Below are 25,553 nucleotides of genomic sequence, written 5' to 3'. Positions count from 1 at the left end.
GGAAGGTAAAAAAGGGGGAGACAAAAAAGAAGGGGAAAAAAAAGGGGGAGGAAGGGAGCTGAGCTGAAGCTGAAAGAAACTACATAACAGCTGATGTCAGTGTTGCAAAAGGAAGCTTTCCTTCAACAGCCCACACTTGACTGTCAGATGACAGAGCTGCCTATTCAGGTCTCACAGAAAGGGAGTGACAAGAGAGCTGCTGTGTTCTTATAGCACTTGGAAATGCGGGATATAAAGGGTGTTCCCCCCCCCCCTCGCTGTTCGGAGCTATGTACAGTGTTTTACAATCACTACGCAGGCTTACAAGACGCTCATTGTCTCTACTAACCTTGCTAAACCATTACAATGTGTTTTACATAATATAACCTGTTTCACAGCTCCCAGGTTCCCTCGCAGCAGGACTATGATGTCATCAAGTCAAGACACAGAACAGGAAGGCCATTATTTTCCGTGCACTGTGCTAATGTTCACATCTGTAAAAGCTGGTGATGCTGGTAATGAAACAAGAGACTTTGAAAAAGGCCCTGAGGTGTGTGTAGTGTGGGAATGTGTGTGTGTGTGTGTGTGTGTGTGTGTGTCGCTTGGAAAACAACTCCTATAAAAGAAACCATACAACTGCCACCTGCCCAAATGAATGATAGCGATTCACACCCACTGAGTAAGACAAGGACGCAACAGGCAAATCACACGCATATGTTGCTGTTCGGCACACACCCCCGCGTGTCACACAGCTGCCAGTTTAATGCGGGAAGCGAGTTTCATAGCTTGTGAAAAATACACAAAGGCTCACTCGAGCTACCGTTTAGGAAAATTAAAAGCAGTCAGCCACTTACTGCATTTCTGACTTTATGAAAAACACTAATGCATTATCTTAAAATCTGCTTTGGGCCAAGAATGCAACAGCAGGCTAGCATTAAAGCAGATATTTTCTTCACACACAGATGTAAAGCATCTGGATAAGGCCAAGACTTGATGTTAGTTCTGCTTGACTGTCCCTGAGAGCTGGCTATCAGAGACTGAAGTGAAAACATGGCAGGGTTAGATATTAGCCCCTGCTGAGGCCAGGAAGTCTTAGCTCTGCAAAAGTGTCCAGTGACTAGCGTAGCGATTAGCTGACAGTTAGCTGACCTTACGGTGGTTTTGAATTTATACGTCCCAACAGACACCACAGGCAATCATATCAGTAACGCTGAGAAAGCCTGACACAGCATACACCACCAGCGTGTGTAAAACAAGCCTCTGAAGTGGCCGTGACTGAAAATGAAACAAATCCACAGTAGGGCTAAGAATACGAAAAAGACTGATGAGGGTTGCAGGTCCCAGACCACCTTTAAGACTTAACATAGTAGAACATGTGGGTCTCAGTTGTTTGAGTGCATTTCTGTCAAAATGAATGCCTTGACATGACTTAGTTTCATCACCTTGTCAGCTGACTTGTTATCTTGTCAGTATTCATCAAGCAAAGTAGATTTTTTGTTTTCTCTTAAAAGTTGTGAATATATGTAGAACATTTCATAGAATAATTAATTCTAGTTATTCTCTTTCATCACGACTTTGGTAGAAATAATCTAAAATCCTGTCATTTAAGAAGCTTTTGAATGAGGATTTGTGTCTTTCAGATATTTCAAATAAAGAAATATCCAAAAATTGTTACTGGATGCCTGAGTTTGACAGTGAATTCCCTTGTTAACGCTGAGTTCTTTTACTTTGCGCTGCAGTCATGAGGAAGAGGAGAGGAAACTTAATTTGACAGTGTCTCTGACACAGATATAACAGCATGAGCTTAACTGGTTCTCTCACTGAGATGAAACTGCAAATTGGCCAAAAAGCCAATATATAGCTGTGCATTTTCACAGCTAATGATCATGTTCCACTGGGACACAGTGAATACACACATATGAAATCGGAAAACAAGGACTGTTTGAGGGAGTTTTAAGGACACGTTTAAATCAATCTGCACAACCTGCCCAGGCTGTGACCCTAACAAAGGGATGAGGCCAGGTGAACCCCCTCAATCTCACCCCTGCCTGTGTGTGTCAGTTTGACTGCTGCTCAAACAAACACTGGATGAATTATTCAAACACCCTTTGACTCAAGCCCATGAGAACATATTGGAATCTGAAGTTTGGATGAAAATAAGGGAGATAGGACTGAATAAAGAGCGAGAGAGACTATGGGAGAGAACTGGGAGCTGAACAGAGCAGAGGAGTTAGATAGGTCATGTGAAGAGCACAGAGTGCAGAGAGCTATAAGGCTTTATGCTGCACTTAAAACTTCTGGATGTGACTCAGCCTCAGCGTCCTTATCATTATGCAGTAAAGAGATGCAATGTCTAAATGAAATCTCTCACTTTCCCTGCCTCCATGCCATGTGATACGCACTGCAACACTCCTCAGCCTAGCTACATCCAGTTTTGATCCAATTAAGTCACCGTCAGATGTGAACTATGTTGATAATTAGCGCAGAGTTGTGGTAATAAAGCTCTAAGTGTGTCACCTTCCAGAACTGGGACAGTTTAAGCTACAGGGGCTAATGGGAACACACTGACAATGGAAGAGCATGAGACACACTCTCAGTCACACCTCACTAACATGATAACATGACAATTTACTTAAATTAGGACCAAAATATTGCTACCATATTGCCACCAAGTAAAAAAATAAAATAAGAAAAAAACAGCTCATTTGTACTGCATCCAGTAGCAAGAAGAAGAAGAAGAAGAATCAGCTTTATTGACAGTATTTTTACATACACACACTGAATTCGTCTTCTGCATTTGACCCATCCTTAGTTGAACACACACATGCAACACCCAGCAAATTACATGCAGTGAAACACACACAGGAGCAGTGGGCAGCATCAAGCGCCCAGGGAGCATATTGGGGGGTTAAGTGCCTTGCTCAAGGGCACATCAGCTGGCTAACGGAGGGAGGGGAGCATTTTTCGCATTAATCACTCCACCACACCCAAATTTTTCCTGCCCGTCTGGTGCGGGAATGGAACCGGTGACCCTCCAATCACAAGCCGTTTTACATGCAAACCTTTTAGCATGTCTTGGTTATGGCTTTGGTCCAAGCGCACATCCTTCCTAAATATTCAAATAATGCCAAGCAAGCAACCACAAGAAGCCAAGAGAAAAGATGAGGAGGATATTTAATCGTCTCTCGGGAATAAATCAGCAGTCCGCTGATTTGTTGCTCTCACTAAGGCAATATCAGCCGCTCTGTTTTAACAATGTTAGGCTGAAAAAACATACAGGCACAAAGAAATTCGACCATGGCCTTCTGTCGGGAAATACTGAGAGACTTAAATCAACACTATGAGAAAAAGTGTAAATAATACATGTTATTTGTTATGCTATGAGCAGAGGAAGTGCCAGCTAGCCGCTAGGCTAATTTATGCAATGTAAATGTTGTCAGCTTAAGCTAACGGTAGAGATTACTAAAAAACCTTGGCAGTTATTCATGAGACATATTTTACACTTTGCTGGGTTAGTGTAAAATAATCCTTATTTCATTTTTCATTATTTATGTGCTTTCTTTTCTCTTCTATTGCAAAAATCCTGAAAAGAAAGATGGCAGCTTTCTAACTGATTATGTTAAATGAGCATATGATATTGTCTCATACTGATTGCAGGCCCCTGAATTGAATTAAATCAAAAATGCATTGTGGTGTTATTTTCTAAATAATAAACATAATATGGTATCGTGATGACATTTACACATCCAGCCAGGTCAAGCAATTTATTTAGATTTTAATCAGCAGATTTTGATTTTTTGCTGTTTCTTTCAGCTCTCTCAGACATTTTTCTTGCTATCTTCCTGTGTGTGTGTGTGTGTGTGTGTGTGTGTCAGGGTACATTTGGGACAAATTGCTCATCTAAGAGGGGCAGGAAGGAATGAGCAGAAGTGAAACCAGCAGATACAGTCCATCACCTTTTCATTTCTTGCTTTCACACAGACACGCTAACACGCGTGCACACACGCACACACACTCACAGTCACAATCACAACTTATGAGGGCACTGTGACATACTGGTTGGCACAGCACCACCCACATCTAACTACTTCACCACAAGTTCAGTTATCTTTTATTTTTTTCCTTTTAGTCTCTCTGTTCCTCTTTATGTCTCATTGTGTCTTTTTGTTCCAGCTAACCATTCCAACTACCATGTAACAGATAATAATTATGACAGGCACTCATGGTCTGATTTGTGATTGTGCTATAATCTCTCGATGTAATTTTCTACAAATACAATGCTGGAAACTTGTGGAGTTTTAGCCCACTATTTAAGCTTTGGGAAATACTGCCCTCTGCTGGGCAAAATCAATATCACATGATGTCTGTCAGGGCTGTTACAGGAAATGCCCTTCACGAATAAATGTATGACTTATGCACAATTACCATAAACTGGTTTATTGACTGTACTGTAGTCATAGCTTGTAGTTAAATGAATGGATATTTGAATTTGTCTGACAATTTAAAAACACATACGTACTGCAGTCTGTTCGGGTTGGACAGCTAGCTCCTTCCTGCTTTTCCTTTTTCTGGTGTTTTTGTTTTTGTCCCCGCTTGTCATCTTCGTGGGCATGTGAGCATGTCTTTGAAGCTCGGTGCAGCGGCCTATTTTCTCCTCCCGCCAATTCACCTGCACAGCTGTTTCTCATCTCATCAATCAATGCCACCTGAAGACTGCAGTATTTAGGCACCAGTTCATTCCTTTACACTCTGCCAGATTGTTCAGTTGCTTATTGTGATGCTATGCTTCAAGGCTGTAAACGTTGCACTAATTTTGATTCCTTGCTAATTTTTAATTTTTGCTACCTTGTGTCCCAGGTCCAATCCCTCTGATTCTGCTACTGTGCCCAACTTGATTAAAGTTTGTTCCTCAGCACTTCTGTTGACTTGGAGTTAGTGGTCACCCTGAATCCCTGCTTTGAGTACCGTCACTCACCTGCTACACCACCAAAGAGGATTTCCTGGCCACTCCTGTCTCAGTAACCTTCAGTACACTCTGAAAGGACTCTCTGCCAACTATGGAATCAAATACACTCAAAGAGATTAATTTTGGAATGACCTGTGACTGTGACTCCTTTTATCCATCTGCTTCAGTGTCGTGCATGTCTTGCACTGTGGGTTCATTTTGTCCAAAAATGATCACATTATATACATTAAAAAGCTGAAAGGATGAAAACACAACAGTGGCAGTGTAACTTTAAGGCCACTTTAAACTCTGAATGCTCTCAAGAATGGCTCAAACACACTCACACACAACTTGAAGCCTATTTCCAGTTAATCCACCTGCTGAAGTCATGCCTGATTTGTCTGAATTGAGATATAAAGAAATATATACACCAGTGGGCGTTAGAGGGGATGATCTGTTGGTCTGTATCATCCACCCCCACAGGGCTGCAAGTTATGAAGGTCATAATGTAGGAAATGGCTAAAAAATAAATAATGAAAAATACTGTTTGGTGAACTGTTGTCTTTTCAGTCCTGATGCTGTAAACGTGCATTAGTACGTAATATAATTTGACCTAAAACCCCAAAGAAGATCAGTACTTTCATGGTGAAACAAACTGTCCACAGTCACATTGTATTGTTCAAACCTGAAAGATGCATGCACTCCATGAGCACAGGTTAGCAACAGAAAGACAACAATTGCCAACAAAGAACTGGAATGTGTGAAATGACACCAAAATTTTAGCAGACACTTGCAACTGCCACCAGAGGGCACTCTCATTACATAAAATGGCAAATAAAAAACTTTCTCAATACTGTATTTAAAAAACAGGATGGGATTATCAGACATATGAATAGTTTATTTGTTTTGATTATAATATAAAACCAAAAGATCCCCTGACAGAAGCTGACCCAAGTCGTGTACTCATATCGTTGCCCCACTGTTGGCCTCCACGAGATCAAATACTAACACTACTAAAGCACAGGAATGCTGAAGATTATTTCTGATCCCATAGTAATATAACCAAACAAACCGGCGTCAGTCCCAGGCTGGGTTTCTTCAGGACATGTCCACTCTAATATACCTAGATTTCTTTCTCTGCAGGATAAAGTAGTACCCTGACTTTGCCTCACATGTCTCTCAGCAGTAGGTCATGTGCTCTCTAAAGGCTGACAAACATTGTAAGCATTGTTGACAAAATATAAGGCAGGCTCCCTATCAGTGTTATCAAGATCAGGGTGTGTTACACAACCACAGGAAAGCAGCTTGACACCATAGATTGAAAATTAAAGTCAACACTCTGGTATTGTTTTGTTATCAGCATGTGATCCAAAGCAAAGTGAATGAATAGCAGTTGGAGTTCAGATTAATTTCACATTAAAGCTCAGCATATTCCAAACAGGAACATTGTAACGCATATTTCCTTCTAGCCATTATGTTTGTTTTCTGTGGTGGAGAGATCACTCTTACATTTCACGGATGTGTTAAATCGGCATGTCAAACCACCATGTGCAATATCAAAGTATTAAACTCAAACATTCCTTCTGTATGTCCACAAATATATAACAAGCGAATTGAATAGGTTAAAATTTGCAGAAGAATAGTTCAAGTTATGGTTGGTAAGTTAGTTTAGATGCATTTTTCATTAAAAAAAAAAAAAAAAAATTATTCATTACTGTTACATAACACCATCAAATTGAAACACCAATTAGACAGCCTTTCTGCTTGTCTACCTACTCCGTCTGTGTATTCAGTGAGTGTTCCACAAATTTAGTTGTACATATTGCAAGAGTTATTAGCAAAGTGGTCATACAAGAATGTCACAGAACTTCCAGCCAAACTTTCCCGTTGCTAACATGCAAGCTCGACAGCTGTGAGTACTAACATTGGCCCTGTTTGATAGGGTTGTTTTCATACATATGACTTGGACATATTCAACCTACTGCTTCACTATGGTACTCGAACAGGCCTGGAACAAAGAATGAGCCTCACTACAGCACCTAACAGAGTAATACAAAGCTCACACCCACAGCAGTGAACAGCAAGTGCAGGCAGCCTTTTCAGAATGAAGTGTGTATTAGGTTAAAAAAGCTAAGAGAGCTTGTTAAATGTGACAATCTTGCCTCTCACACATATCTTCAAGCTGGAGTTACGAGGCAGTCAGTGTAGTCAGGGAGAGCGAGTTACTGTGTTTTGGAGGGAGGCCTGATGGGAGTGGGTCTGACTTTTTCAGTTGGATACTTTCAAAATCTTGTTTATTCTCGCTGGTTTCAACAATCTTGCCAACTCCAGCTTTGAGAAAGCTACAGTCTCAATGGCCATCAACACATAACAGAATCTTCTAATGAGCCAGGAAAACAATGACACATTTTTACAGAAATAAAAGGTTGTGTAGTTGTCAAATACCTCTTCCTGTATGTCAGCTCTTTGTCTAAAATCACTTTTATCAAAACAGATTATAACTACAGTTCAAAAACTTGTGAGTAGGGGATGAATTATGCCCCAGTATGGAGTTTTCCAGTTTCCTTTTTGTTTGTTCTGCCATGATACACATTCCAGAGTCTGCACAGGGTGTTTTATTTTGAAAATTGGCCATAATCTTGATACCATTTCTGTCTGACTTCCTGCCCGGCTCGATCTGCTCTGTCAACATGATGTGGCTTCTGTCAAAAATAGATTAGCTGTGCTTTGAGTGGGGAGCTGCTTCTGGGACACTTCTGAAATGCACTGCAGCACATCTGGTGAAATCACAAGCATACAAGCATTGTCCTGGAACACGATGGACTCAACTGAATATCATTCTGTTGATATGATACAGTATACTACATAATACTTACACACTGCTGTGACTTGGACTTGTTGACTCACCTCTAGAGTCTCTTCTAAGACTGGTTGCGTGTACCTGAAAGTGAATGCCATTAAAAAATTATTTTATGCAGATGACACAATACTGTACTTTATAGCCTTAACAATAACAAGTTCAAGTTAGATGTATTTATTTAAGCCTAAAGTAGCTCTTTCATAATACAAGCAAATTCTGCTCAAAAAATACCCTTGCTGAGCGGTCGTAAAACATTCAGACATTTCTTGCCTTTGCAACATTTATTGCAGAAAGACAGCATTATAAGTGCTCAATAAATCCTCCTGACCTGCTCAAGTGGTCTGGCCAAATATCAGTCTCTAGCCATAAATACCCAAGTGTGTGATTGTAGGCTCCTCAGCTATCACTGAGAAAAAGTCTACAGAAGAGGTCTGCCTTAATGTGTTTTTACATAGTTATCACCATCCAATTGTAAATGTTTTTTTGTTTGTTTTTTTTCTGACAGTGAAATTCAATAGAGTGCATCATACTAATTCAGAAAGTGACATTTGTAGAACTACCATTTCTGTAAGAGATCGGGTTTGAGAGTAAGAGAGGTGGATGTGGGTTAGCTGTAAACACAGTAGAAAAAAAGGGAACTTCAAAGCACCTGTTAAAAGTATTAAGATGGACAAACAAGGAAACAGACAGAGAATGTCCAAATAAGGAAGAAGAAACTATAAACCTAAAAATTTGAGGTACTGTAGGGGAAACTTCCCTATTTTGGGGAAAGAAAGGTATTCTCATGAAAGCAGGAAAAGAGAAAGGGTGCAACGTGAAATGACTCTTGGTTTTAGTCAATTTTACCTGCAATGACCAAATATACTACTTCTAAATTTTTTCAGTTTTGTATTGTTGCCTGAGACCAGTCGTATTCTACAGTTTTTTTAGGAGTTTCAAAATAAAATTAAAAACCATAGAACCCATAGGTTTTGAGTTTGAAGGGATTCAAATAGTGGTATAAAGTGGAATAATGAACATCAACAAAAGGGGTTTGGATAGAGCAATTATATAAAAAAATTAAAATTAAACATTATTATTAGCAGTTGGAGCAAGAAGGTTTTACACATTTTTGTGTGTTAGTCACAAAAATGCATAATGCAAATGCATAATAAACTAATTAACATGGCACATACATTTTTTTTCACACAAAGATTTTCAAGGCAAGACAGGACAGGAAGTGGTCAACACTGAAAAAAAGAAAAATAATCGGAACTATTATTCATTATCACTTTGACATGTTAACCATGAGATCGAAACAGCAAAGACTTGCATTTTCATAGGTGAGTTGACTGAAATAAAAAGGAAACTTTCAAGTGATTGTGCAAAGTTCCAGTAAAGGGGAAATAAATCGCTAGCTCACAAGAAATCAATTGAAAAAGCTGTTCGTCACTGTAACCATCACAGCATGTAGAAGTATATAATCCCGCAATTTTAGAGAAGTAGTCAAACTTGGATGAACTGCTGTTGTTGGGGACATCGAATCACTAAGACTGAGACTAAAACATTTTTACGTTTTACAGTTTTCCACATTTCCTTATGTTTTGGGGAAAAAGATCTTCTCTATTAAGTGGGGAAAGAAAATAAATATTTTTTTAAAAAACAAAAAAAGAAAAGGAGGAATGCAGCCTGAAATGGTTGTTTGGACAGCTAACTTTGGGAAAAAATAATTCTACCTGAAAATGTTCTGGGTACGTCTTATGATTTTTGCTTGAGACCAGCGATATTCTTCAGCTTTTAGGAGACTGTAAGTACACCACAAGAATGCCAAACTATTCCTATTAGTATTCTCTATAGCAATTCAAAGGTTTGTATCAACATATCTGTCCTTACTGATGGAAAAACAATAGGATGTGTCTAGGCCAAGTGCATAGATGAAGGATCCACTGGTTGCTTTAAGAGTCTAATGTTGCTTTTCAGCAACATAAGACCTCTTTTTGATCAACATTTAAGAAGGCGCTGTTGGAAAAGCCAGCGCTGCCGAGGAGGACGTGGAGGAGTTTTTATGAAGATCTGCATTTTAATCCTACAAACCCACAATGATGCAGGATTTTTTGAACTGTAATCAAATAAAACACATAATCTTAAACATGAAATTGAAACACTCTTCCTGGTGGTCAGGAAAACTGTGTTATAAACGTTTTTCTGAGATTAATGCAAAAGTTTGCGATAACTGTTAAAGCAGCCAATAACAGGTTATTGATTCAAAACTTAACATGTTTTTAAACACTCACAAGCTGGTCACATCAAATTTAATACCACACGAGGGCTTCTCTGAGCTTCTAAAAGGGTGTGCCAGATGACAAGACATGACATAGACATACAGTTATAAAGTAACCTATTATGTCTGCTAGGGGCTTTCCAGTCATGTCATATTGGAGGCGTCAGCACCCTCAGAACTGTTTACTGTTTCCACTGTACAGATAGTGGCTGCACCTGCTCTTGATTGCACTCCCTATTCACGCTACCAACAGCTACTAGACAGCAAGCACATCATGGTAAGTCTTGTACCAACACATACTATATTTATAGTCTGCAGAATGTGTTAAACTGTGAATCCTAAATTTGTTTTTATTGAATCTGTTATTGAAAGTTGGAGTTCACAGTTCCAAGATTTTGTTTTGATCGTTACTCAACAGATTGTTCCTTCTTGCCTCCTCACCCCCACCCCTATCCCCCTCCCTTCCCTTTTCCTCTATTTCCTCACCTTCTGCTGTCTTCTCTCCTCCCCTCTTCTCAGGTGTTTAACTGTACAGATAACACTTCCATGCTGAAGAAGTACTTCCTGTCAACATGTTATGGCATAGAGTTCGCCATTGGTTTCCCTGGCAACCTATTTGTTGTATTTGGTTACATATTTTGTCTGCCACAGTGGCAAAGTTGCAATATTTACCTCTTCAGCCTGGCAGTTTCTGATCTTATTTTCCTCTGTACACTGCCACGTCTCGCCTACCTCTACGCAAATGACCAAGAAGAGACCAATCATTATGCTTGCATTGTCAACCGCTATATCCTGCATGTCAACCTTTACTCTTCCATCCTCTTCATGGTTTGGCTTAGCATGGATCGCTTTCTGCTCATAAGACATCCAACACGAAACCACTACCTGCTGAGGCAACGAACAGCCCTGACCATAACAATTCTGAGCTGGCTAGCTGTCAACGTGGAAGTTTGTCCAATGATAGCACTGATGGCCCAGGATCTGCAAAGTCAGAACCAGACACGCTGTGAGGATTTTGCTAGTCTAAGAGGAGACATCAATACATTAGGCTACAGCCTGGGCCTAACTGTGACTGGTTACATCCTCCCTCTGCTTGCACTTTGTGGGTTCTCCCACCAAATTGCACATCTGCTCTGTGTCCAGGAAAGGTCTCTACAACGCAGAACTCCTTCATTCAAACGACCTCTCAGAGTTGTTGCGTCAGCGGCAGTCATGTTTCTGGTTTTCTACACTCCCTACCATGTGCTGAGAAACATCAGAATAGCATCTTGGCAGGTCTGGTCAGACCTGCACTCATGTACATCAATGTACATAGAGGGCATATACATCTTGACCCGACCACTAGCCTTCTTCCACAGTGTCATCAACCCAGTCTTCTATTTCTTCATGGGTGACAAGTTCAGAGAACTCCTATTTGCTAAGCTCAGCAAGCTGGCCAGAAAGACAGAACGGCAAAGAGAACCAGCCTGACATAATTCAATACACGATCCCTGCATCCCACAAAAGGAAATAAATTGTCTGATATTTTCATTGATGTAAGGGTCACCCATTAGAATGCTGTTGAACTGTCAATTAATGATGTGGCCAGGTTGCTGTAGTGCCCATATGCATACAAATTACATGATTGTAAGTGATAAAAACATGTCAGTGAGTGAAAGTGATGCAAAGTTACATTTCATGCTCACAAAGTAAAATAATGTAAAATAAATTTTACTGCAGAATTAATGGTTATTTCCATTTATTTTCACTGTAATGATACTTATGTACAGATCGTTGTTGAAGTGACAGAATGCCCTATGCAACTAAAGAAGAATGTTGTTTATTTCATAGTTATGACTATTTTTGGCTGTAAATACCAGAGCAGTGGCTTTTGACGTTTATATCCAGACTACCGGAACCTCTGTTTTTTGTGTCAGACTACAATCTCCTAAATAAATGTACCCAGCATGGCTGGAAATTTTGTTTTATTCATTCAGATCCATTTTGCTTGGTTGCTGTTCAAACATGATCAGCTGTTGTTACAGTAAAAGCCCTGTTAGAGATAGGATATGATAACCTCTTATTAGGCCCGCAGTGGAGTTTGCATTAAGATCATAAAGTTTAACAGGGCACATGGGAGAGGAACAAAATGGGTCTTTGTTTGATGACCAGTTGTTAGGTGCTTGCCAAGCAGAAGTTTCATATAAAAAATAATAATAATGAAGACTGCCTCATATAAAGACTGGGTTCCTGCGGTTAATGTAAATAAAGGCCTGGGTCACTATTTAAGGAAATGCAGGTTGTAGTTCATTTACATGTAACTGACTGATCTCCAGTGCAAGTGCAATTATACTCAACCCTGCTGACCGATGCTTTGGCTTCTGAATTTTCCCTGTAACTGATTTTCTAAGTATTTCTGAGAACCTTTGTTCCCTTTCTCTTCGTCAGCACTCTACATGTATATCTTTCCTCTCTGCATTTCTTGAAAGGGGATATTGTACTAAAAAGGAGTATTTGCTATCATTTACACATACTAAAAGAGATTTCTGTGATCTTTCTGAAAATCAGTCAAGGGAAACAGTTTCATGTTTTGATATTCTCTGTTGTTTTAGTTTTTCATGGATTCAAGCGTTCCCAACTTGCTGAGTTATGTAGCACCTTACAGTGTGACCTTTTCAACCAAGTCATCAGTAGGATGAAGGTTTTGGATTTGGCTGTTGTCTAAGTATGTACTGGCACTGTAGCATACAGATCATTACTTTGCAAAGTATGCACGTGTTGTGTCAGCCTAGAAACATTTACTTTGAGTTCGTAATAAAACACAAACTTATCTCCAAAGCAGCAATTTCCTCTTTTTTTTACTTAAGTTTGAAACACTGACACTACAAAATAATCTCAATAGACATTTTACGCATTAATTATTTTCTTTTCTTTCACGAATCCTGTTTTTAGTGTTGTTTTCTGTGTTTTCTGAACCCTCCTAATATGTTCTAAAAACATTATAGTACATATTTCTGAAGTTGGAATCATCTGAAGTTCTCAGCTGTAATGAACACCTCCTTCACATTTGCCTGTCAGCAGCCTTTGGAGCTTATTTAGGCCTTAAATCCCCATAAAAACACTTAACTTCAGAAGGCTTTAATACAACAGAAAGGATCAGGTGCTTTCTTTCACTCATGATTAATCACACCTTGCTTGATCCGTTATTTCGTTTATATTGGCATCTCTCCTGGAATGAGCAAAGAAAAGAAGCAATGATGAAAAATGTGTTCTGTGTGTGTGTGTGTTTCAAGTTTCATAATAAAAAGCCAGTGGGGTGGTGCTGAGAAGGAGTCTGTTCAAAAAGGCAGCACAAAAGTACATATGAGGACAAACTCAGACTCTGAGGCTCTGTATTACAAATAATGAGATATCAACCAACTGTGGCCATTTTGGCAACAAGGGTTCTTTATACAGGTTTTTAGGAAGGCTGCTGTTTGTTAACAAGCACTGATATGAGGCAGAAGAAATTGATATCTGAATGATTGAGTCATTAATCAGTTATAATTAATATGAAAACAAATCTACCTTGTCCGGCCGGGGCTTCAAATCTTTGATGGTATCTGAGCTTTGAAAATGACACGATGGGTCACTGTGGGCATATATGTGTTAACCAAACCAGAGACAAAATCGCGTTTACACAAAGTGCAGATTTCCGGGAGCAGTGTGTCCCTGCTTACTTGCATTCCTTTGTGCGAGCACAGTAAGTATTTGTGCGTTTTCTATACTGTATGTAAGCATAATCCGTGAAAAACCACTATACATTAACAGTTTAAAGGAATCATCTGCCATAATCCAATTCACGTTACAGTTATTAGCCCTCCATGGTAGTGGAGGAGCTTGTGAACAGTTCCACCATTTCATCTACTGAGGGATAAAAAAGCACATACACACAAAAAGTACCTGTACTCACATTTGCACAAAAGGCCAGCACATCAAAGAATATGACCAGCATAGTGTAGCACATAAATAGTTCACTCTACACCCAGGAGGCGTGGAGTGTTTTGTTTAATGTGTAAAGATGAACGAGGTTGACCCATTTGAATCATCCTTTAGTATAAATGGTTTGTTCGCACTCATGCGTCACCCTCTTTGCTACCCAGAGGAAAAAAATAAACAGCCTGTTCTTCTATTCTTTTTTCCAACCTCTTGGACTGAACATGTGTAGGTGTGTTTAGTGGAAGATCTGTCGACACAGTCTGCAGTATGTTGGCAGATCAACTGTACTGCAAGTGGCGCCAAGTGGATTTACTCTGAGTCTATATAGAATATTCTCAGCATATTTTCTTTTTCACTTTTACTACATGAAATGCATGTGTCGTACCTGTAACAGGTAACAGGATGTTGTTCTAGTAGGTCTTTTTTACATGGTATTTAATTGCACATACACACACAAGTACAAGTGATTAGTAGTTTAAAGGTAAATTTAGTTTATTGACAGACACCATTAAAATCAAAAATTATGCAAATTGTTAAGTTTACCAGGAGGAGGTTCAAAACAAAAACAGAAGTAATCATATTTACATCTGAGAATGTAACAGTGCTCCAGAAAATGACAAAACCCAACTGTAAAGCTGTCTCTTCTTAGTTACATACTTAATGCAATTGTGTAATGCAATTTTTTTTGTGAAAATGAGAAACTGAAAAAAAAAAACCTTTGAGCTGGTTTATATCAACCATAACTCTTTCTGAACAGTACAGTGAGATATTAAAGAACAGAGGCATTTATATCAAGGGTTATTTTTGGTAACCTTTTACCTCCCTGTTATTTTTTAGATAACCATCCCATGTGCAGTGAACTCACAGGACGACGTCACCCAGACAGAAAGATAAAAGGGAGAGACAAGTGCGTAGTTTCAAGCCACCTCATATGACTGTTGGGCCTCAGGGAAAAACAAATACAATTTCATTTCATTCGAATGTTGTTATAGCAGAGATTCAGGGACTAACAAACTGCAGTCATAGACAAGTCACAGCCTAGAGATATGGCTACAGTCTTACCGCCAGTCTCCTGTCTGCACACTATTCCAAATTTCATCATCAAACTGGTACTTGATCTTGCGCAGGAAACTTCATCTAACAGTGGCGCAGCCGCCACTGTGCCATTTCTTATATTCATTACACCAAGGCAGCTCTTTACTGGGAGCTATACTAGCTTATTTATTGTGAACATGTAGATGGTTAAATTTATTGTTCAGTGAAATTTATTGCTATTCTCAAATGACTGTAATTTCTGGGTTGCCACCTGCAAAGCATTTTAATCTACACTACAGTAAACTCATGCTTGAACAAAGATGGGGTTAGAATACACACACACACACACACACACACACACACACACACACACAGCCTATAATATTTATTGTAGAGAACTCTCAAGATGCTGACACGTGCTGTGCTGTAAATATTAAGGCTCCAAATAAAATGTTGTTCTAATTCCCTCTTGGATATTAACCCTCTCTTTGACGTATTGCTACATCACACAAAGCTCAATCACTAAAAATGCGTGTAGGCATGATGTGAAGAATGTTTGGAGGTATGCTCCTTATCACAGCTTGGTCTTAACTTATAAACCAATATTCTGGGTGGAATGTGGCTCATTAATTTACATGTATGGGCTACACAACTGAGGGCTAGTTCTTTCTTTGTTAAACTTAATATCACTTGTCACCCTTTGATGCAATGTCAGGAACACAGGAATTATATGTATCAAAACAGTCTTAGGTTTCAATATCAGCTGCACTCAGTGATAAATGTTGACTTTGGCCAAATTTTTGGCTTTTGTGAAACTCCTCTTCATGTGCGCCAAGTATTAAACTGTATTCTTAAAACCCTAAATGGAAAAGCACTGAATCTAGTACCATGCATTGCTCACTTCTAGTATTGACACTGACACAACAGACATAAGATCAGGTAGCAGGTCCTGTGCTGGGAAACAACAACGAACAGCACCACACAGGGCCAGCTACTATCATCACGCATAACAGCAACTTTTGTCATATTCCACAGTTTGACTTTACATATCATTGACATATATGAAGATGGAAGGCATTAGAGCTCCCAAAAATGAAGCCAGAACACCTTAATCACCCCCTGGTGGCTGACTGCAGTATGGGGCATGACCCCATCCCCTCCATGTCAGCAGATGGAGCATATGCCAAAATAAAACCAAGGTAGTTCTTACCACACTGATCTAGATTCAAGTGTTCACGTTTCTGGTAAGTTTGGTTTTACTTACCTGGTGCTATTGAAAGGAAGTGTGGTGTCATGATTGACACCTGAGCCCTGCTTGCAATTGAGTCAGATGGGTGTCTGAATACAGCTACACCACCTGATCATGACTGCACAGACTCTGGCTCCAAATGACCTGACCAGTGCAAGATGACACTCATCATTTTTGTACAGTGGAAGGAAGTGGCGAAACGTCATCCATCTTTACATATGTGAATGATTTTTACCCTCTGACCTTTCTGAGTAGTACTGTGTTTGTTGGACAATAAACACTGTAATACTTTTATACATGGGTGATGGTATCACATGTGTTGTGCTGTACTTAACCAGGTTTTGTGAAAAAATAAAAAAAATAAAAAAAACATAGCATGAACTGTTCTTTCAAAATTCTGTTTCCTACAGATATCTAATGTGAGTGGAAAAAGAAGTGAATAAATTGCTCAATATATTTACAGAAAATCGAAAGTCCAAAGCAAAACAAATGAACAGAAAGTAGAACACCAGATGGGAAACAAATGCACCTAATCAAACTCTGGCGCACTGTGTGGAAAAACTGGAATGGATATTAATACTCAAGAGTTTTTACAAGTTTTCCTTGAGCCATTTAATATAGTTGTCTATCATCCGACGTGCAATCAGGAAGTCGGTTGGCCACACAGTGAACATCATTGCTCCATGATATCCTGTGTCATAATGTTCATGTGTCACCTCAACACCGGCAGCACGGAGCCGCATGACATACATGATCCCATCGTCTCGGAGAACATCATACTCACATGTTAGAATGTAGGCTTTGGGCAGAGTGTGTAAGGCCGTGTCTGGAACAAGCAGGGGCGATGCCCTCGGGTCAGCAAAGGATTGAGATGGTCCATCCATCCCAACTGCCTTCCCTCCAACTCCCTCTGCCACAGCAGGAACACTGTAGTTGTATTTTTTATGATATATTTCTGGCAGGAAGGCGCTCCAGTTGACAAACTTCAGCAGGCTGGAAGATTCAGGGCAGTTATGGGTGTTGGCCATCATGGCTCTGAAAAGAGCCTTGTCACTGGTGAAGTACTCACTCCAGAAACGCACCATGAGGGTGCGGGGAAGAATGGGCATGTCCTGATTCTGCTGGTAGGAAGGGGTGTTAAGGTCCAAAGCCTGCAGCACAGGGTAGATGAGTGCTTGGGCCTTCAACTGAACCTGCTGTCCAGGCTCTTTTTGTAACTGTGAAGAAAGGCAAAGAGGGATTAATTTTGGATAAATAATTAAATATGAAGTGTTCCTCTTTACCAGAAGTCATCACTGAGCAGTTCAGTGGATTATCTACCTGCCTGAGAACTCTGTGGCTATGCAACCTGACAGAAGGGAAAAGAAGGTATACAAGAACTTTTCATTAGGGAGGATTGTCACGGGGTCACTGTCATGACAGTGCAAAGCAATGACCGCACTGGGTTGTTGTCTCAAAGTAAACAAATCCCTGTTTAGTGCTGTCTCCAAACATCTACTCATAGGGAGCCCAGGAACGTGATGTCTGCTCCAGAATCTTGTAGATCAGGACAGTGAAGCACTTTGAAGGATCAGTTATCCTCCATGGTGAGACACTAGAAGCCCTTCATGGCCCACAAACAGTAAGGTTGATGATGTACCACACAGCTAGAGCCCCTGTTGGATGAGACGTGGTGCTTTTGTTTGATTTGTTTTTAAACCACTACAGCATTAGTTGCTGCTTCATCTGGACTGTTGACATACGGCCCACCACCTAGAATGAGTCATCAGAGTGAGGTCATCTAGATGAATTAAAGCCCTAATTACACAAGCAAAAGGATTTACAAGCCTGCACAGAGAACAATGTTATGAGTAACCATAGGTTGCACAGATTCGCAGATAACAAGTATTTGTCGTTTCAAATATTTGCACTGTGAAACTGTATTGGAGATAGTGTCATAGAATTCACTCACAACCGAAACCTAAATCATTATTTCAGTACAAAATTAAATTCCAAAGACCTTATCATAAGAGAGCACGCTTCACTAAGGTTGTGATCTCATTTTATCTATTCAGGTAAGTGTTGCCCTATGCAAGGCTGAAAATTTACTGCTTATTTTTATTCTTTTCTTTTCTCTTAAATGAACAGCCATAGATCTTTTGTGGGATGAAATCCCATTCCCTCTGAATCAGTATATCAGTAATATATTTATGCCTATTGGGAATACATATATTCACTTCCTAATTTAACAAATTCCCCTTCAACTTTATATTTTTCTATGATGTCCTGGTTAGTTTCTTAAAGCGTGTTTTTGGTCTGAATCTTTTTCTTCCTGTGGGGAATACACAATCTCCTTGCAATCCAGTTGGAGTTATTGCTGCCAACCGCTGTCAACATGGTGAGGAAGCAGACAGCCATGTATGTATGGACCCTCATGAGCAGCACACTACACAAGGATGGTGTTTACATCATTAACCTTATCTCATGTCAGTTCTTCATACAGTCCTTTTTCCAAATGTTAAATAGAGAAAAAAAATAGAGCTGGCACACAGAAGAGATTTGTTACCTGCTGGGAGACAGCAGCTGCCAGGTTTCCCCCAGCACTATCTCCAGACACAGCAATGCGTCCTGGGTCCACAGAGTACTGGGCCAGCACCCTCTTCTGGAGGAAGTGTTTGACCACATTGTATACATCCTCATATGGGACAGGGAAATGGTGAGCAGGGGCAAGGCGGTACCTGAAAATAAACCATAAATAAACATGAGCTTTGAATGGGGCATGTGCACAGACCAACCATGATGACATTTGCAAGGGGATAACACTTGGTAAAGTATAAATAAAAAAGGCTGTACAAAATTTAACCCAGACTTAGGGCACATGTACAGTGTTATTTTACTTTCTTATTACTTCTAATATTGAATACAAATAGCAGGTTTGAAGATGAGCTTTTTTCATTTCATGTGGACATGTTTGAGAGAACAAACAGAGAAGTCGCTCTCCCAGGCTGTAAAAGACAAGGTGATCTCACTACACTGGCCTGTTATACAACCTCTGCACAGTCTATGTTTAGACAAGACATATGAGGGAAATTCTAGAGGAAACTGACAAGTTATCATGATGCACATGAACTGAAACCAGTAACATAAATTCACCAGATTTATCTAAATGATTCATTTTCATTCAAGCTTTATTTAAATATGTATCTCCTTGACCAAATACATTTTCTGGCAAATGATGAATGATGAATGATGATAAAATCAAATAAAAGTAGTGACACAAAACTTTTTTTTTTTCAAGAAAATTATCTCCCAAAATAAAACTACATTAAAAAATGGAAAACAAAATAAATGTTTTATAATTTTCAATAAAGTAAACAACTGAATAAACTGCTAAACCTTGTTTTTTTTTTTTTTTCTTCACAGTTTTTATTCCCTGTTGGTGCCATCTCTACAAGTGTTTCAATCTAGAAACCATCTGTTACACATAAGAGATTGCGAAATGCTGGAATTACTCTTACTCTCAAATTGCATACAGGAATTTGGATGAGGCAGATAAGGCAACATCTCCAAACATCCCACAGAGCAATCCACTCTGCCTCCCAACAGTCAAATCCTATATGTCTACAAGCCCAACCAAATTAGTATGATTGAGTGCTAATCTTCCACCCAACTGTTGATCAGTAACGGCGGAAAAGCTATGAATAGCGAGGTGGAAGGACAGAGAAAGTAATGGTGAATGAAAGTTACAGCACTGAGGGTCACAGCTAAAGCCGGATGTGCCAAAGAACAACAGTGAGTGTAGCTGTGACAGGGAAAAGCTTTGCCAGACCCAAATGAAAACCTGTTAGCTTCACTCTACTGCATCCTCACTTCCATCTAGCCTGTGATTAATGAAGGCAGACAGGCGCATGACAACCAAAAAACCGTGAGAGACAGAAAGAAAGAGCAGGGGGATAAAAAAGAATGTAAGAGGAAATTCTGAGCTAAATAATTAATCCATTAAATGTGCCTGTCCCTGCAACACTTTCATGCTCTTTGCGGGCAAACTGTAATTACTCTGTCAATTTCGACATTTTGTGCAGTATATTACCATAACTGCATGTAACTGGTTATAAAATATGAAATACTTACTCTACAGAAAGAACCACTGCATCTAGCTCAGTGACTATTTTTCTGGCCAGGAAATCGTACGGACTCATCCCTGCAAAGACAGTGAAGACAGAAACACAGATCAGATTCTGAAGCAACACAAACCACCACAGGAAGTCACATCCTGACATCACGTCTCCTTACACAGAGGTAACACTGCACTAACAGGGATGAACCTACCATACAGTCAAAAGGTCCTTCCTGGAAAGATCTGTCACTGTAACTGTTACAACTGTTCAACAGATTGCAAAAACAGCATGAGATGTGTCAGATTGCATGTCATGTCTTTACGTTTTGGATTAGCAAGGGTAACCACCCTCTAAGCTTCCCACCGCTCCTGCAGACGGCGTGTTATTTCCTTGGGAAACTGTGAAACCGTGGTGGCTTTTGTTTGATAGTTTTTTTTTCCAGTATTTATGATCCCTTCATAACAGCTGTCATAATGAGTCCATATAAAACTGGAAAGTTATTTGGCACATCAATCAAATCGTGAAATGTCTGAGTGCTTTCTCAGAGTTGAACAGTTGAATTATTGCATGATGAACACATCACAAGAATGTGTATTATCCATCCATCCATTTTTCTGTCCATCATTAAAAGTCACAGAGTCATAATTCTGTGTGATAAAGGAGAAGACGGGCCCACCCATCAACTTACTGGCGCTCCCCAGACACCATCCTCCACCATGCAGGTATATGACAGCTCTCCTGAGCTCACTGTCACCACCCTGCTGTTTTGGCTGGTACACCACCACCTCCACTCCATCAAAGTTCTCCTCCGTCACCTTCACATGCTCGTCAGACACAGGCACCACCTTTTCAACCAGAGTAATGAGGTACATTACCCCCATATAGTCCTTCAGCCCCAGTAATTCACTGAGGTCTGCCTGTAGAGGGAAACACAGCATGAAACATAGAGAAAGACATTACATTTGTCATTGTTCATCAAACCTGAAACGCATATTACCTTTTGTACTTACAATTAGGCTACTGTAAGTCAGTTTATCCTAAAATAAACATATATCCCAAAGCTTATAATCTTAAAATGAGAAAAGTTTAAACAATGTGGTCATATCACAGAGTGTGGGATGCTATGGTCATGTGAATTTTTTTTAAAAATGTCAACAATCCCCTGCAGGTAGTTGTTCTGAGTAACCACATGAACCGAAAGCATGACCCATACTTTCATTCTTTTATTTTTGATGAGCTAGGCAGCCAGTGGCTGGCATGAGGCTAATCAGCTGATGTTCCTCTACAGCGGCTATAAACTCATCAAAGACACATGCACTCAAAGCTCTATGTGCCTTCAGGCACTTCCATCTGTCTGAAAAAAAACCCTATATCTCTATCATAATAGAAGGTTCGAATAAAAATACTTTTTATCCTGTTCATCTGTTATTTACTATAAAATGTACAGCACATTCTCCATGAGTAAGGTCTAATTAATAAATAAAACACTTGTTGTAATCACACCCTCATCCGGGAATCAATCATTTAAAAGAATGGCTGTACGCCTGGTCAGGGAGCATGAATTTTGCTACATAATTCAACAATGTAGGCCCAAATAAGAGGTTTGGCTCTGTGATGCACTACATCTTACATGATGATAAAAACAAACAGAATTTCTTACCTTATGAAAGAATTTTTCACGCTAAAATGATATTCTTTCCCCCATGAAGACTGTCACAGAGAAACTTTGGAACTGAACATTATTCCCCAACAGCACAAATAACAATGTCCTGTTATGTTACAGGGAGTAGCTTTGCAACTGCCCTTTTTCCCACCGCTAAATATTTCTTAAGATGTATGTTAACTACCACTACTACCTAAACACTACTCAGTGAGTGCCTTGCTAGTTGTTAAATGGTTATTTAACAATATTTCAAAAGGTGCTATTGACATGAAATTTTCACCAGAACAACCCAAGTAATCCACACATACAAAGAAACCAAACCATAGATGTCCATAAATTAAGTTATGTGTATTAATGTGAAATGACAGAGGGGAAAATGCATCGAACACATAAAGAAAGGGAGGTGCAAAAAGGCATGGAAAGCCAAGACACCAGCTGAAATCAGTAATTAGAAAGCAATCCTTCCCCTTGTCAGTGCAAATTAATATCAGCTGGTTCAGTCCCAACTGATGGCCTATAAAAAAGGCACCTCATTACCAAGAAACATCTCATGATGGGTAAAAGCAAAGAGCTCTCGCAAGAGCTTTGCAACCTTACTGTTGCAAAACATACTGATGGCATGGGTTATAGAAGGATTTCTAAACCACTGAATTATCAGAAGAGTTGTCCAAGAGCCAAAGGCCACTCGTGGAGTGCTTCAGAAAGACCTGGACTTAGCAGATTCCATGGGCCTCTTCTATGAACTCTGATCTTTAGTTTTCAATAGATTTTCTATGGGCTTCTAATCAGGTGATTGGCTGGGCCATTCTAGCAGCTTTATTTTCTTTCTCTGAAACCAATTGAGTTTTCTTTGCTGTGAATTTGGGATCATTGTCTTGAAATGAAATGTCCAGCCTTGTTTCATCTTTGTCATTCTGGTAGATGGTAGCAGATTTTTAACAAGGTTGTCTTGGTACATTTTTCTATTCGTGACATATTTTGCAGCGCCCGGGGAGCGGTGGGGGTTAGGTACCTTGCTCAAGGGTACCTCAGCCATGGACACCGGGACGGGAAATCGAACCAGCGATCCACCGGTTACGGGTCCGACACCCTAACCGCTGATCCACGACTGCCCAATTATATGAAGTTTTCCAGTGCCGTATGCTGAAAAACAGCCCCACACCATGATGTTCCCACCTCCAAACTTCACTGGTATGGTGTTTTTGGGTGTGTATTATGGCATCCAAAGAGCACCTGCTCAAGGTCGGTTTATGGCGAAATGATCCACTTCCAGATTATGGCCCCAACAGTGCTATCTGGAACATTCATCAGTTTGGAAATCCTTCTATAACCAATGCGATCAGTATGTTTTGCAACAATAAGGTTGCGAGAGCTCTTTGCCTTTACTCATCATGAGATGTTTCTTGTGACACCTTGGTAATGAGACACCTTTTTATAGGCCATCAGTTGGGACTGAACCAGCTCATATTAATTTGTTTTCTAATTACTGATAGATTTCAGCTGGTGTCTTGGCTTTCCATGCCTTTTTTGCACCTCCCTTTCTTCATGTGTTCAATACTTTTTCCCTGTGTCATTTCACATTATTACATTTAACTTAAATTATGGACATCTATGGCTTGATTTCTTTGCATGTGTGGATTGCAATGGATGTTACTGATGTCTGATGAAATCTGCAATGTCAATAGCACCTTTAGAAATATATTTACTGAGAAAAATGGTGACATGTTCAATACTTATTTTACTCTATGCGCATCATTTAATAAAGACAAAGTGTGGTAAAATAAACTGCTGCTCATTTCTACAGCCTACAGTTACAACCATGTGTGCTGCGTGCTGTGTTTAAAGCCTATAAAGATTCATGTCAGCCGCATCACAACGGACTACAGTAAACCACAGGCGTCCAACGGTCATTAACAAGTCCAGTTTCCTTAATAGGGTCTATTATTAGAACAGGTGAGCAGGGACTATACAACACATGGATTAGCATCTGACATAATCTGGTGTAACCAGCATGTACATCCACATCAGCAAAATACAATAAACGTTTAACCTGCCACTTGACTACTCTGAGCGAACACACCTAAGGAAGACAATGTTAAATATTTGTAATTTAATGCGTAACGCATGCGTAAATCATATATATACAACTGTAATGAGTGAGAAACCCATGCATGTCCACTTGCAGTGGACATGGCTTATTCTATAGGGATTTAAATCCAAAGTAATTATCAACACCAGCAGACATAACAGCCTGCAAGAATACCGGGTTTTCCTTACCAGGTGGCTGAGACTCCTGAAGAAAGAGTTGGTCAGCATGAGTTTCCATCTCTCCTCAATCTCCTCCGGAAGGGGCTCATAAATATAATAAGCGGTAAAAGAGCAGAGAGCAACGAATAAAATGATGCTTCCCAACCTCATTTTACGACGTGCGGGGTACAAACACAAACAGACTGTTGGTTGCGCTTGTTAACAAGTAGCTCCGGTGCGCGACAAAACGTACGCTCGGAATTAATTTTGGATCCACTCAAAGCTAAATATGACAGCACGTGTTTGTTGTCATTTGGTGTTTATCGGCGTGCATGTTCGGAGCTTTTCTTCCCTGCTCGTGCGCGTTTCGTAACGCATGTCTGTCTCGTGGAGAAGCAGAATTAATTTAGGTGTCAGTGATACGGATACAGGAGCGCGCACCCTGTGTACTCACGAGGCAGAACCGTCCCACCTTGGCCCGTGCCGCAAATTCCGCAGGTGCCTCCAAAGCGAGCGAGCGAGCGAGCGCGTGCGACAAAACTTTGTGCCAAGATGCAACTGATGCACACAAATATCGCAGCTTATAAAAACAGGAGTGACTCGCGTATTCAACTTTGCACGCCCCCCACCCCAGGAATATTAGGCCTGCAGTGATTTTCTTGGGTGAATGTCACTCCAGATCCCTGTAGCTGAAAGTGGCAGCTGTGCTCTCCACGAGATCCGCATGTGCTTCTCGGGTAGCCTAAGCTTTAAAATGAGAGAATACCTCAATATAGGTGTAACACGACTTGTAGCAGCAGCATGAATGAAATGACTCTGTAGTGCAGCTTAACAGCTATAGTTGCAAGGCAGCATAAGCTAATTATATTACTGGTAACAGAGTCAGATGAGATGTCTCGTTTCTTGGCAGGGCTTGCTGTCACGTTTTGGGGGGAAAAAAAGAAAAGCTTCAGTGCTGTAAAAGTTTGACCAACAGGTTTTAAGTGCAGTATTTATTTAATTTTTTGTTAGTTTGTTTTTTTCTCAGATCACCGGACACTATTTTTTTGTAGTTTAATGGGATTTTGATGTCCACGCCTTCATGCCAGAGGTACAACATTCACCACAACATGGTATTTGTGTGGGAAACAGTCCACGGGTGTGACAGGTGAGCAGTACTATTTGAAGGAGAATTTAAGCCTGACTGGGGTTGATTTAGGCCATTAAGTACTGACAAACCTCATCCATATTAGAGTTCGCAAAACGAAAAGCTAAAGTAGCG

General features: G+C 40.1%; 2 protein-coding genes across 3 annotated transcripts; one reads left to right on the top strand and one right to left on the bottom strand.

Moving 5' to 3' along the window:
• The first annotated feature begins 9,078 nt into the window (after nucleotides 1-9,078).
• LOC124059362 (succinate receptor 1-like) lies at nucleotides 9,079-12,911 on the top strand. The gene is made up of 3 exons (XM_046389289.1): nucleotides 9,079-9,570; nucleotides 10,247-10,321; nucleotides 10,564-12,911. The coding sequence occupies exons 2-3, from the start codon at nucleotides 10,319-10,321 to the stop codon at nucleotides 11,512-11,514; spliced, it is 954 nt and encodes a 317-aa protein (XP_046245245.1). The 5' UTR covers nucleotides 9,079-9,570; nucleotides 10,247-10,318; the 3' UTR covers nucleotides 11,515-12,911.
• A 1,561-nt stretch (nucleotides 12,912-14,472) lies between these two features.
• On the bottom strand, nucleotides 14,473-25,106 carry aadac (arylacetamide deacetylase). Of its 2 annotated transcripts, none has more exons than XM_046389287.1 (5): nucleotides 24,323-25,106; nucleotides 21,071-21,299; nucleotides 20,396-20,465; nucleotides 18,831-19,002; nucleotides 14,473-17,502 (listed from the first exon to the last, which is right to left on the bottom strand). In XM_046389287.1, exons 1-5 carry the CDS (start codon nucleotides 24,461-24,463, stop codon nucleotides 16,876-16,878), a joined length of 1,239 nt encoding a protein of 412 aa, XP_046245243.1. In that variant the 5' UTR covers nucleotides 24,464-25,106; the 3' UTR covers nucleotides 14,473-16,875. The 2 variants fall into 2 exon arrangements, with proteins under 2 accessions (XP_046245243.1, XP_046245244.1); XM_046389288.1 differs by lacking the exon at nucleotides 24,323-25,106 and adding an exon at nucleotides 22,043-23,007.
• Nucleotides 25,107-25,553: the final 447 nt, after the last annotated feature.

Source organism: Scatophagus argus, chromosome 5 (assembly GCF_020382885.2).
Source record: "Scatophagus argus isolate fScaArg1 chromosome 5, fScaArg1.pri, whole genome shotgun sequence".
Classification (NCBI taxonomy): Eukaryota; Metazoa; Chordata; class Actinopteri; family Scatophagidae; genus Scatophagus; species Scatophagus argus.
Note: the sequence above shows the minus strand (reverse complement) of the source record. Positions and strands in the feature narration are given on the sequence as shown.